Below are 11,972 nucleotides of genomic sequence, written 5' to 3' on the forward strand. Positions count from 1 at the left end.
TCCCATTTTTCTCTTGATGAAATCATTTACTTACTGATAAATATATAGACTTAAAAATGAATAATGTAGACCAATTGTCAAAAATTAGGTATTGCATATATGATGATGCATGTGATGTTCAAAGAAATATCATCCGCGTAAGAGAAAGATGACATGACCCATCATCTATACTTGTACGCCCACTTAAATTGCATGCTCGACTTCTTATTATCAATCCACTGATACAACAACAGCACTGTCCTTTCTCCCGTCGTACTCATCAAGAAAGTTCAGCATTCATAAACTTCAAACACAAATTAATTCTTGTAAGCTATGTCTTGCGGCACGAATCAGTGCCTTCAATTTTTTATAGGATCTAAATCGATTCTTCAATCCTAAATTCAAGACACAAATTTGATCTTCTAAGCATAACACAAATATATATATATATATATACATATATATTTTATCTTTCTAAAATTATACTGTATGTAAATAATAAGTTTTAAGACAATTTTATTTAAGTCGTATTTTTCCTTTCACTCAATTTAAAAAAAAAAAAAAATAGGTTTCAAAAACTGAAAGACAAACAAATTGATATCAGAAAAATGAACCACACAAATCGTAAATGACTTGTATTTTTGAACAACTAATAAAATGCTAAAATGGATGGTATATTATTCAAATTATCACTCATATATATGTTTGATATATTTTTTTTTGTGACAAAAAACACACACCAGCTGTTTCATCAAAGGCTAGAGATCCGTGCAAGCAATTTTCAAACAATAATTTGGAATAACCATCTGGCTTAGTGGAGGACTTAAATATCCCCAAAAACATCAGAACGAAAAAAAAAAAAGAAAAAAAAAAGAAAAAACAGAAAAAAAAAATACTTTATTTGGAATATTTCTTCTCAGGGACAGCAGAGCCTAAATTAAATCAGAAGCAAAAAAGGGATTTCAAATCACAAGACAAGATTAAAATTTTGACATGGTTCATTCAAATTTAGAGTTAAGTTCATGGATAAGGAGATTTATTATAATCACATAGAGATATTACAACACTATAAACTCTATTGTATCACACCCTCAGGAGATTGCCCTTGCCGGCCAGGCTACATGTGTTCCCACTCATAACTCTCAACAATAACGTACGTATATATTTATAGGACCCAAACCTAATTTTATCATAAAATTTCACGGTACAATAAGACTCTAAAATAGATGCGTAATTCTAATAAAATTTGAGACATCGTTATCTAACACTTCTCAAAAGGGAAGAAAAGAAAAGGTAAGTTAACTTGCAAATAACAAAAGGAAAACTAATTACCAAATGATTGGCCAGTTGGAGAAGACTTACTCTAGTACCTTGTAAAGGTAGTCCGAGTTTCATCGTTACAAAGTCTTGTCTATGATGATGATAATAATAATAATAATAATAATTTTTTAAATTAGAAAGAAACAAACGTACACGTCACTTACACACCCACTTTGTCATTTGGGTATTTTATTTTTTACTCTTTTCTTGGATGAGTGCCATTATATATATATATATATATATATATATATATATATTCTTAATTAATGTTTAAGATGTTAAGTGCAATATTTTTGGATCATATATATGTACAGAAACATTCTATCAACTCAGCAATCCTGTAGAGATTTGGTTCGTACTACTATTACTTTTCTGAAATATATGGAAGAATGAGAACAAAAATCCCAAATTACAGTTATTTTGTTGTACCACAAAAATAAATAGAAAAGTAATTTAATTTGTTACAAGCATCGATCAAACGTCAGTCCTTAAAATTTCCCAAAAAAAAGACAAAAAAAAAAAAAAAAAAAAAAAAAAAAAAAAAAAAAAGGAAAATATTGTCTTTATTGTGGAGGTCATTTCACACAATGTGTAGGTGATATTGTTTACTATGCAGTACAACCAAACTTTCTTCACCGACAGATTGTGTTATATATCCTTGTCATCATCAGTTTTCTCTCCTTCGATCATCACCAATCTGTACTGTATTTATTATTAATTTGTTCTTCGATCTCATAGTGTTTGTGCACTTATTTCTCCCTCTGCAAACTCTCTCTCTCTCTCTCTCTCTCTCTCTCTCTCTCTCTCCTCATTATGGTTCAATCAAAGAAGTTCAGAGGTGTCAGGCAGCGTCACTGGGGTTCTTGGGTATCTGAAATTCGCCACCCCTTACTGTAAGACCTCTCAACTATCATCTGTTACAATAAGGACACTTCCTTCGCAGTTCCAACTGTGTAGCATCTTTATCACTGCCACTGTGTGTGCTTGTGTGTGTTTATCCCCCACATACTTTGTGTGTGTGTGTTGGGGGGGTTTTAGGGCATGCATGTTATAGAAAGACTAAAAGAAAATATACACAACACATACGATCAAGTACACAAAAAAAAAAAAAAAAAAAAGGTTTCGCATTCAAATACACATATATAGTATGAAAAATTAGAGAGAAAAATATCCCTCTAATAAAGGAGGAAAAATGGAGGAGTTTATTTTACCCTATTTGTACCCAATTTACACATGGGTTCTATACATAAACCACATTCATTTCACTTTAATTTCAAAGTTTTATGTCACATATTTAATTATGTAAATATCTCTTAATTTTGTATATTAATTCAAAGTTATTTATAGTTTATTCAAGAACATTCATAACTTTCACTCCGTCAGTTATGTAACATATTTGTGTGGTTGCAGGAAGAGGAGGGTGTGGCTAGGCACATTTGACAGTGCGGAAGAGGCAGCTAAAGCCTATGATCAAGCTGCCATTTTAATGAGTGGCCACAATGCAAAAACTAATTTCCCAGTGGCCCAAAGATCAGATAATAAGGACTCGTATACTAATAATGAGGAATCAAATTCTTCAGCAATTCCACAAAAGGGGTTACCTGAAATTCTTCGTGCTAAGCTTCAAAAATCTAGCAAAGCACCTTCACCATCTCTAACTTGTTTGAGGCTGGACAATGAGAATTCTCTCATAGGAGTGTGGCAAAAGCGTGCCGGTACGTGCTCGGAGTCCAATTGGGTCATGACAGTTGAGCTTGAGAAGAAGAATGATAATGCTAAAGTCACCGAGGGAGGAGCACTAATGCCAGTTTCTTCGGAGTCTCTGGTGTCCGGAGGGACGGACATGGATGAAGAGGAAAGGGTTGCACTTCAAATGATAGAAGAGCTTCTCAATGGTAATTATTCTTGCCCTAATACAGTCGAGATTCAAGGAGAGGGTACCTTTTGCATCTAGCTAGTACTCCGTAATTTTATGTGGTGGTTTCTAGCTTGTTCATGTTGATTGAAAAATTTAGTACGTGTGAATTGATTTGGGTGATTAATTATATATATATATATATATATATATATATATATATATATATATATATTATTAATTAGGAAAACGTTTATATGTGCCAGCAATTAAGATTACTTTGTTAGGAGCAAATATTGTCAGGGTCATTAAAAATAAGAATTTGGCATCTCTGAAAATTATGCCAATGTGGAAGATTCAGAGCAAATAATGAATGTTAATGTTCGGTTTTATTCAATATTTGTGTTATCATTTTTTGGACATTGATCATGCAATTTATATATGGTGTTAGCTTTAATTCCTTCCGTGAAAGAGAGGGGCTGAGTGCACACAAAGGAATAAAGGAAAAGGTTGAATATATTAGGGTAACCATATATGTGTTGAAGTATAGGAGGAAATATTAGGTGACAATTAACCGATGAAACCAATTTGTGTTGTCAATTTCTTCTTCTCCTCATTTTCTTTGCGTGTGTTTTGGTTTTTCAAATCTGGGTGGTGTGTTCATTTCTTTAGTTGCTTGTTAAATAGGGCACCCAAAACACGAGTCTTCCCTTTGAAGGCACTTCCTAACTTATCTTGAAATTAATATATATTGTTCGAGTTTTAAAGAGTCAAGCCTTATGTATCCTACCTATAATCCTTGTTTTGAATGCCCTTTCCCCTAATCCACTAACTATTAACTCTCCTTGCCAGGCAAGTTGTATTTTTCTCATTTTTGAATTTCTCAAGTTATATATACTATGACTAGTATTTTAAAAAATAATAATAATAAATTATTACAATTGATTTATAAATTTTATTTTTATTTTTGTTACATCGTTCAAATCCGGCCCCCCAACCCTAAATTTCTAGCTCCGCCTATGCTTCTAGGTTTATTTTTTGCACATTGCTGAATCTACAACAATATATATATATATATACACACACACTACAAGTTACTTCTTGTTAGGTACTTGCAAGGTTTATAAGAACCCTACAGAAAGGTCTTTAAAAATTAAAAAATGACTAAGTTAATGATGTATCAGTAGTAGACTAGTAGTGTATTGAAATAATTTTACCATCCTTAGTTGTGGATTGAGGGTTTAATTTGTTGGTTTGGGTCGGGACTTTCAATAAAACCTGACTACATTTTCGTATTGTATATGAGAGGCAGTTGGTACACTAAACTTCGTGATAATTTTATCATCATTGTTGGATGATTTGGATCTTATAGATATATATAATGAGCAGTGCTAAGCACAGACTGTTGCAAGTTTCAACCTTTAAATCATGTCCCGTGTCACACAGGGTTGGCCTTCATGATTCAAGGGCCAAGTTAGTATAGTCACCAACTGCACGAACTTAACATTCTCCATATAAAATTGCATCCGTTTTTTTTTTTTTTCACTGGCACCGAAACTCCCCTGGGTAGGGCCCCTTCGGGATTTACCTCAGACTGCAAACCGAGATGCTGTCAACGGTCCCACACCTCAGCAACAATTTCAGTCAAATATATAAAGAGGTGGGAAGGCTCGAACCTTGGCAGTGATAGCCAAAGCCAAGACCTTACCAACTCATCCAAGTCCCCAAGGCCACTTGTGTTTGTCGTACTTTTCTCTGGAACCCTTTTTTTTTCTTAGTTATATATATCACCTTAATTAGGAGGCTCATGTCCTGATGTCCAATGTATCATCTTAATTTGGTTTGATTACTAGACTATAGAAAGATTATCCTTACAACTTCGTTGCACAGTCCTGGATTTGGAGGCTATATATGCAGCTGAAGAATATATATATTATACATACGTATGTATGTATCCAAAACTGCCAGATGAGTCACTGGTAACTAACAAATCTTTTAACTAACTAATTAAATTAGTGCGAGATTAATATTATAGCTAGTTTCACAATAATAGCGCATATATAGTAGTTCCGAGTGATTAACTGGATCGATGTATGGATGAATATTTGAAGAAGAATGGTATATATATATATATATATATTGTGCATATAGTACTTCTTCAACTGCAAAAACCTAATTTGACTCGGAAAAAGATAGGCAGAAAATCTCTTCAAGGCCAAATTTTCATACTTTTTAAGTAATATATATCTTGCTTAATTAATGATACAAACATTCTTCTTTCTTTAACTCTACATTAAGAGTCTTAGAGGGTACCACTCGAGACTTGAAAATGAAAATCACAGTATGAAGAGGCGAGGTCCATATCAAAAGCGTCTCAAATGATAATTTGAAGCATTATTCATAAAGTAAATGGGGGACCATAATTAACCTAATTAATCACTAAATGAACATTATTGGCAGTAGTTTTAAATTTTCAAGTAATAAGAAAATAAATTTCAACTCCGACTATATATAGCAGCCACAACTAGTACGCGTTGACTCAGTACGCCTTGGCCTCTTCTCTATCAAAAGCTGCAAATGCCCCTTTGCGGAGAATATTGGTCATGTAACCAACTCTCTCTCTCTTTTTTTAATAGAGAAATGAAAAACTATATTAATCCGTGAGTGATAAGGAGAACTCTTAACTCTTATTCTGAAAAAGCTCTCTTGATGGCTTATTCACAATTTAAAACATCATTAATGCAAGCGTCTAACCTCAAATAGCGCTGTGACCAAAGGCTTCTTTGTGAGTGTAACAATTCAGTTGATTAATGTTGGACAAGGTTGGACCCACATTTCATATATATATATATATAAACTCACACACCCCACATTTTCATATTTGAGAGCCCTATTTATTATTGGAAAAATATATGCTTAATGTGACTTTTAAGATATAACAACCCTTATACTAATATGTCATGAGATAATTAACAATATGCTAATAAATCATTAATTAAATATGCAATTCTATATTTAATTAAATATGCAAAATAAAGTAATAAAATAATAATAATATGCAAGGAATGAACCTGGACCGAGGCTAGTATTGGATACTATGTCCTTAAGACAGATTCGCCCCGTTATGGTGCTAACGGACTCAGTGGCGTCTATCTCCCAGGATACAACGGTTTACATCCACCAGTAGCAGCACTACAAACTCGTGAATACGGCGAACCTCCTCCGTGTAATACTCTCTCTGACTCAAAAATGCATCTATATACTATATAAATGCTGAATTGGGTGTAATCCGAACCAAATGGTTCGGACCAATCTTAATATGGCTCGATGAAATTGGATTAGAGTCGAAGTGGCTCGAACCACTTAACCTATGGTTTGAACCCACTTGGGTTGGGTTCCAGTCTAGAGAGGGAGATAGAAGAAAATGAAAATGAATGAATTGCAAATGATCCAAAGGAGGGTATTTATAGAAACAGATATACCTTTTCGGATTGGGTGTATCTCTTCATTATTGGACACAACCATTGCAATAGGTTGCAATGGTTCACATGGTGTCTGTTCACCACTAGACACATCTATTCCAATAGATTGCAATGGTTCACATGGTGTCTGTTCACCAATAGACACATCCATTCCAATAGGTTGCAATGGTTCACATGGTGTCTTTTCGAGTGGGTGCAACCATGGGTTATGATGGTTCGGAAAAAGGTGTAACCCTTTGAAAAAAAAACTAAAAAGTGGTTTTTTAATTTAAAAGGTATAACCCTTTAGAAAAACTAAAATATGGTTTTTTAATTTAAAAGGTGTAACATTTTAGAAAAACTAAAAAGTAGTTTTTTTTAATTCAAAAAGCCAACCACCCAAAAAACCCACTCATTTGTTAAACCCATTTAAATAAGCCCAGCCCAAAATTAGGCCTAATCCAAAATTCCAAAAAAGAATAATCTGGACTTTACAATTAGGCCCAAGCCCAAGCCCAAATCATAAACTCAGCTTATTTAAACTTCAATTTGTTTCAACATTTTTTCCATGTGGGACAAACACTTCCCACATTTTGCATACTCATTTAGGCTTATCAAAATACCACACTTTGGAGCTAATTTCTCATTCATCCGGAAACGGATTTCAGAAAGTAAATATATCACATTCATCTCTTTACGGAGAGAAACGCGCTTGTCTAAAGATCCGTAAAAAATTATTAACGGAATCTATTTCAAATCTCATCCAAAGTTTATGTTTTTAATGCCCCCGTTTCCAACACTTATTTCACCAATAAGCCAATAATGGGTCCATATTTAATTAGAGTTGGGTTCCAATTTCTTCTCTGAGGCGGTACACAAGAATGGGCTTGGCCTCTTTGTATAAACCAAACCGGCCCGAGAAGGTTTCAATACTGTATTTTTACCTTTCTAAGGCCAAATTCGGCCGGCCCACGAAATCATCTTCTTTTTTTTTTCTTTTTTCGAAGCCATTAAATAAAACTAAGAGGAAATAGAAGAAAGATCTACTTAAGCGATGCTAAGAGCCAAGGTGGCCACACCTCCCAAGCCAGGTCACCTTGATTACATTTAAGAACCCACTGCCCTATTTCATAAGCTACCCTATTACAGCCTCTAGGAGCCCAATTCAATGAAAAGCTAGTCGTATTCGAATCACCGGAAACCATATATTTTAGCTATATCTTCTACAATAATCATCGAGAAGGAATCTGGAGGGGAAAGAGACATAACACACTTGTAATCATCTTTAACAATGGTTTGGGTGTAATCCCATACCTGCAAAAGATGCAACCCAAAACGAACAACTAAAGTTTCTACCATGGAAACAGAGTGGACAAAATCAAAAAGGCACGAAGCAACTCTCACCGGTCTGCCCTAAGAGTCTCTCAATATTAAACCTCCCCCGTATCTCTTGCGACAACTATCAAATGCTACATCACAGTTGAGTTTGAACAACCCATGCGGCGGAAGGTACCATGGCAAAGGCTTGGGAGGAGCAGCAAGCACTTCCACCAACCTATCATCTTTCTAACTTCCCTGAATTCAACAAAGTTATCAATTGCCCTGTTCAAAACTTCCAAAAAGTCCGATGTCCTCGCATTGAAGACTTTGTCATTTCAGCACTTTCATAGTTGCCAGCATATAAACGCCCCCAAATTGAAGCACTCTATTGGATTATCAGATTTGTTCCAACTAGTTGAGAGCTCTAACCATCTTATCTTCCATGGAATATCATTGCCTAGCGAGTTAAACTTAAACGGAGATGTTTTCCAGACCAATTGAGCAATATCATAGTTAAAGAGGACATGATCAACAGTTTCCTCTGACAATCCACATTGCGGACATGTAATGATGATTAGAATGCCTCTTTTTGTAAGTTACTCAACACTGGAATTTTGTCATGCGCACACTGTCATAAAAAGGACGGGATCTTTCGGTAAGCCTTAAACTTTCAAAGTTGTTTCCAATGGCCTTGGAATTCCATATCATAACTACACTTAGCACTTTCAAGGCCAGTGTGATTACATTTAAACCCATCAATCTTTGTTAAAACAAGATTGTATGCACTTTTGACAGGAAACTTACCATTATGTGAAGGACCCTATCTTATAGAATCTTCCAAATCTGAAATATTGATTGGCGTTTGAAAGATCAGGTTTGACTCTCGAGCATTAAAAATGTGCTGGATGAAATGAACTTTCCATGTCCTCAAATTTGAATTGATCAGATCAACAGCTTTAGAAGGACTTCTTGAATTGCAGACGAACGTGAGCCTTGGATTTGAATTGTCTGGCAACAAGTTGCCATTCCAACAGTCAACTTTAGAGCCCGTTGCAATTTTTCAATGGATTCCTCATCGAATTATATCCTTAGAGGCTGAGATACTTCTCCAAACCCAAGAGCTTCTTGATCCACAACTAGCTTCAAGAAAATTACAGTCTGGGAAATAGTTTGATTTATAAATCTTATAAAACAAGGATTCCTCTCCCACAACCAACCTCCAACTCAGTTTTGTGTCTATTGTCTTTTGCCATTCTTCATTAGATTATAGCTAAAGGTACAGTTCTTGACCTTAGTGTGGAACCATTTTTTTTTTTTTTTTTTTTCCTGCATTAGTGGTGGAACTTGGATAAGCCTAACCCTAACAACTTGAGTCCTGCTAAAAAATTTTAGGGGCGTGAACAAGCTATTTGAAACTTTATAGACCGAAAATATTTTGAGCCACATTTGGACAAAGATTTTACTAAATTGAGGAACTAAAGAACTCAAAATACAAATAATAATAAAAATAATTTTTATTTTTAAGGATATACTTTATTTATGTAAAATAAAGTTAAACTGAGATAATTTGTAGGCATTAACCAACACAGTTGCTTTAAAATTTTAAAATTATAATAATTGAATTTTGGTTTAAAAAAATAATAATAATAAAAATATAAGATATTGAGTTATTTCCAGAAGGAATCCTATTTAAAAAAAAAAAAACTTTCTTTGTCAATCAGTATTTGTTACCACTGATGTAGGAATAAAAACGCTTTTTAGCAATCAAAACACTAAAGAAAAGATGGAAAGTGAATCTTATTTATTAGTGGCAAAAAGAGCTGTGGCAAAAAGTGCATCTGTTTGACTTTATCAATTGGAAATTTGGAATCACTCAAAAAAATCCGATTGGGCATAGTCTAATAATATTTAATTATCCAAAGTCACAAAAGCAAAAACTTACTTGTGACATCAATAAGTAGTTTTATTTAATGTTGATTAATTAGTGGTATATAGTTATATATACTTTAATATTAATAGAGTATTATTTTTTTTTTAATTTTTATTTATTAGTAAGTTACTAAAATTTTGAACATGCAGCCCGAATTAATTAAACCTCTCAATTATGGAGAAGTTTAGGAGAACAATAATAATTATGTTTTATTATTATTATTATCAAAAAATATACGTCTACCAATCACACACTCATTCCCGCTAAGCCACATGACCCTTTATATATAATTATCTTATATATATATAAAATATTTTATTAACGTACGATTTGATAATTCAATTTAGAACTTAATTATGAATGAATTAAGTGTTTATTTAATTGATTATGTTTGACAACACAACTTTAATACAGAGTATCATTTTAACTAACTTAAATTAAGATAAAAATTTAAGTATCAGGTATCTAAAATTATGAAAATTATTCGTATAACATGCAGGAATTGCATAGTTTTGAGTCACTTTTCAATCAAAAATTTAAAATTTTTTGAAATATTGTTCTAATGATTTCTTATATATTTATTCTACTAACTTCTGCAATTTTTTATGTGTGATTTAAGATTCCAAATGCCTATAAAAAAGACTCTTCTTATTCACATACAATAATTATATTAGACATTACCTTATACCACCAACTCCAATCATACTATCATAGTATATACATACCCCAGTGATATTATTATACCCAAGGGATTATTATTATTAATTTATTTATTATCACTAGCTCGGTTAGGTTACATGAATTGTGTTCATAGTGACAAGGTACTCTCGCGGACTTTATACCATCCCACGCCTAAACGACACATCACGGTTGGTGTAATGATAGCGCTAAATTTGCAGACTGACTCGAACAAAATCAATCCAAACGTTCACAAGGTCCTTCTTCAAATAATGGCTAGAGCACCGCGTAGACTGCAGCACGAGGAACATTCAAATAACGACAAGAACAACACCTGAAGTTCACATGACAACACTTTTTCAGTAGAAAGTTGAATTTCACGTGGCAACTTCAAGACACCGCTTTAGAAAGTTCAACTATTTATTATGAATAATAAATAAATAAATATGTGATTTTTTTTTTTTAAAATAATTTCACTGACACGTTTTTAGATTTGACTAAATATCACTCTAAAAAATTTTCCAAAAATAACTATAATTTGTTCTATTTTCACTAAATTATTTTTTTAATGATTCAAATGACATATTTATTCTCATTTAACTTTAATTTGACTAATTAAATTATTATTTATATATATCATCATGTACCCCCACTAATTTAAAATTATTCTTTATATATATATATATAAAATCATCATCATCATCATACACCAATCAAATTATAATTATAAAATTATATATATATATATATATATATGTACTTTTCTCCACATTTTCTTTTTTATATATATCTTTTTTCTTTTCTTTTTTCCTAATTTTCCTTTCTTTTTATTATTTATAAATATATATATGTATATGTATATCTCAAAAATGGCGTCGTTGAGAATTTTGAAAATGTGTCCTTAATTATCAAAAATTGCAATGATCAACATGGTGAAGACAAAAATTGCAAAATTATCATGAAGAATTTTGCAACCATCGCAATGATTTTTAAGGACAAATTATCAAAATTCTCAACATTTTATTAAGGACAAATTATGTAAAATAAAATGTTGTTGTCTCATCCTTGTGATATATTGAGGTCACAGAGTGGAATAAATATTCCCATTTGGTTGTGGTTCAAATGGTTTGAAAAGTAAGTTAAAAAAAACCGACGATATTGTATAACTTTTCAAATTTCACTTTTTTTAACGTCACTAATTTCATACCAATTCTTAGGACAAATTAAGCCGGTTCACGGGTTAATCCAAGTCCCAGCATTACATTTCAACCCATATCATAGATTTCTCAAGTTTTTAAAATTTTTGAGGTCATACAAAATTTTAATTACCTACTAATAAATAAATATTACAAAAAAAATATATATATATTAAAGCATATACCTCCATACACTTAGACATAAAATGAAATAATTAATACTATTTATCTAT

General features: G+C 32.5%; 1 protein-coding gene across 1 annotated transcript; it reads left to right on the plus strand.

Moving 5' to 3' along the window:
• The first annotated feature begins 1,913 nt into the window (after positions 1-1,913).
• LOC132279916 (ethylene-responsive transcription factor WIN1-like) lies at positions 1,914-3,567 on the plus strand. Its single transcript, XM_059781985.1, has 2 exons — positions 1,914-2,192; positions 2,710-3,567. Exons 1-2 carry the CDS (start codon positions 2,113-2,115, stop codon positions 3,251-3,253), a joined length of 624 nt encoding a protein of 207 aa, XP_059637968.1. The 5' UTR covers positions 1,914-2,112; the 3' UTR covers positions 3,254-3,567.
• The last annotated feature ends 8,405 nt before the right edge of the window (positions 3,568-11,972 follow it).

Source organism: Cornus florida, unplaced genomic scaffold (assembly GCF_030987335.1).
Source record: "Cornus florida cultivar Cherokee Brave unplaced genomic scaffold, ASM3098733v1 CherokeeBrave_3.0.0_Hap2_Chr10, whole genome shotgun sequence".
In the NCBI taxonomy this organism is placed as follows: Eukaryota; Viridiplantae; Streptophyta; class Magnoliopsida; order Cornales; family Cornaceae; genus Cornus; species Cornus florida.

What these genes read in the sequence shown, in the direction of transcription:
- LOC132279916 (XM_059781985.1), top strand. Translation starts at nt 2,113, where the DNA reads ATGGTTCAATCAAAGAAGTTCAGAGGTGTCAGGCAGCGTCACTGGGGT. An exon ending in GAAATTCGCCACCCCTTACT is followed by an intron (nt 2,193 to 2,709) that starts GTAAGACCTCTC and finishes GTGTGGTTGCAG; the next exon opens with GAAGAGGAGGGTGTGGCTAG.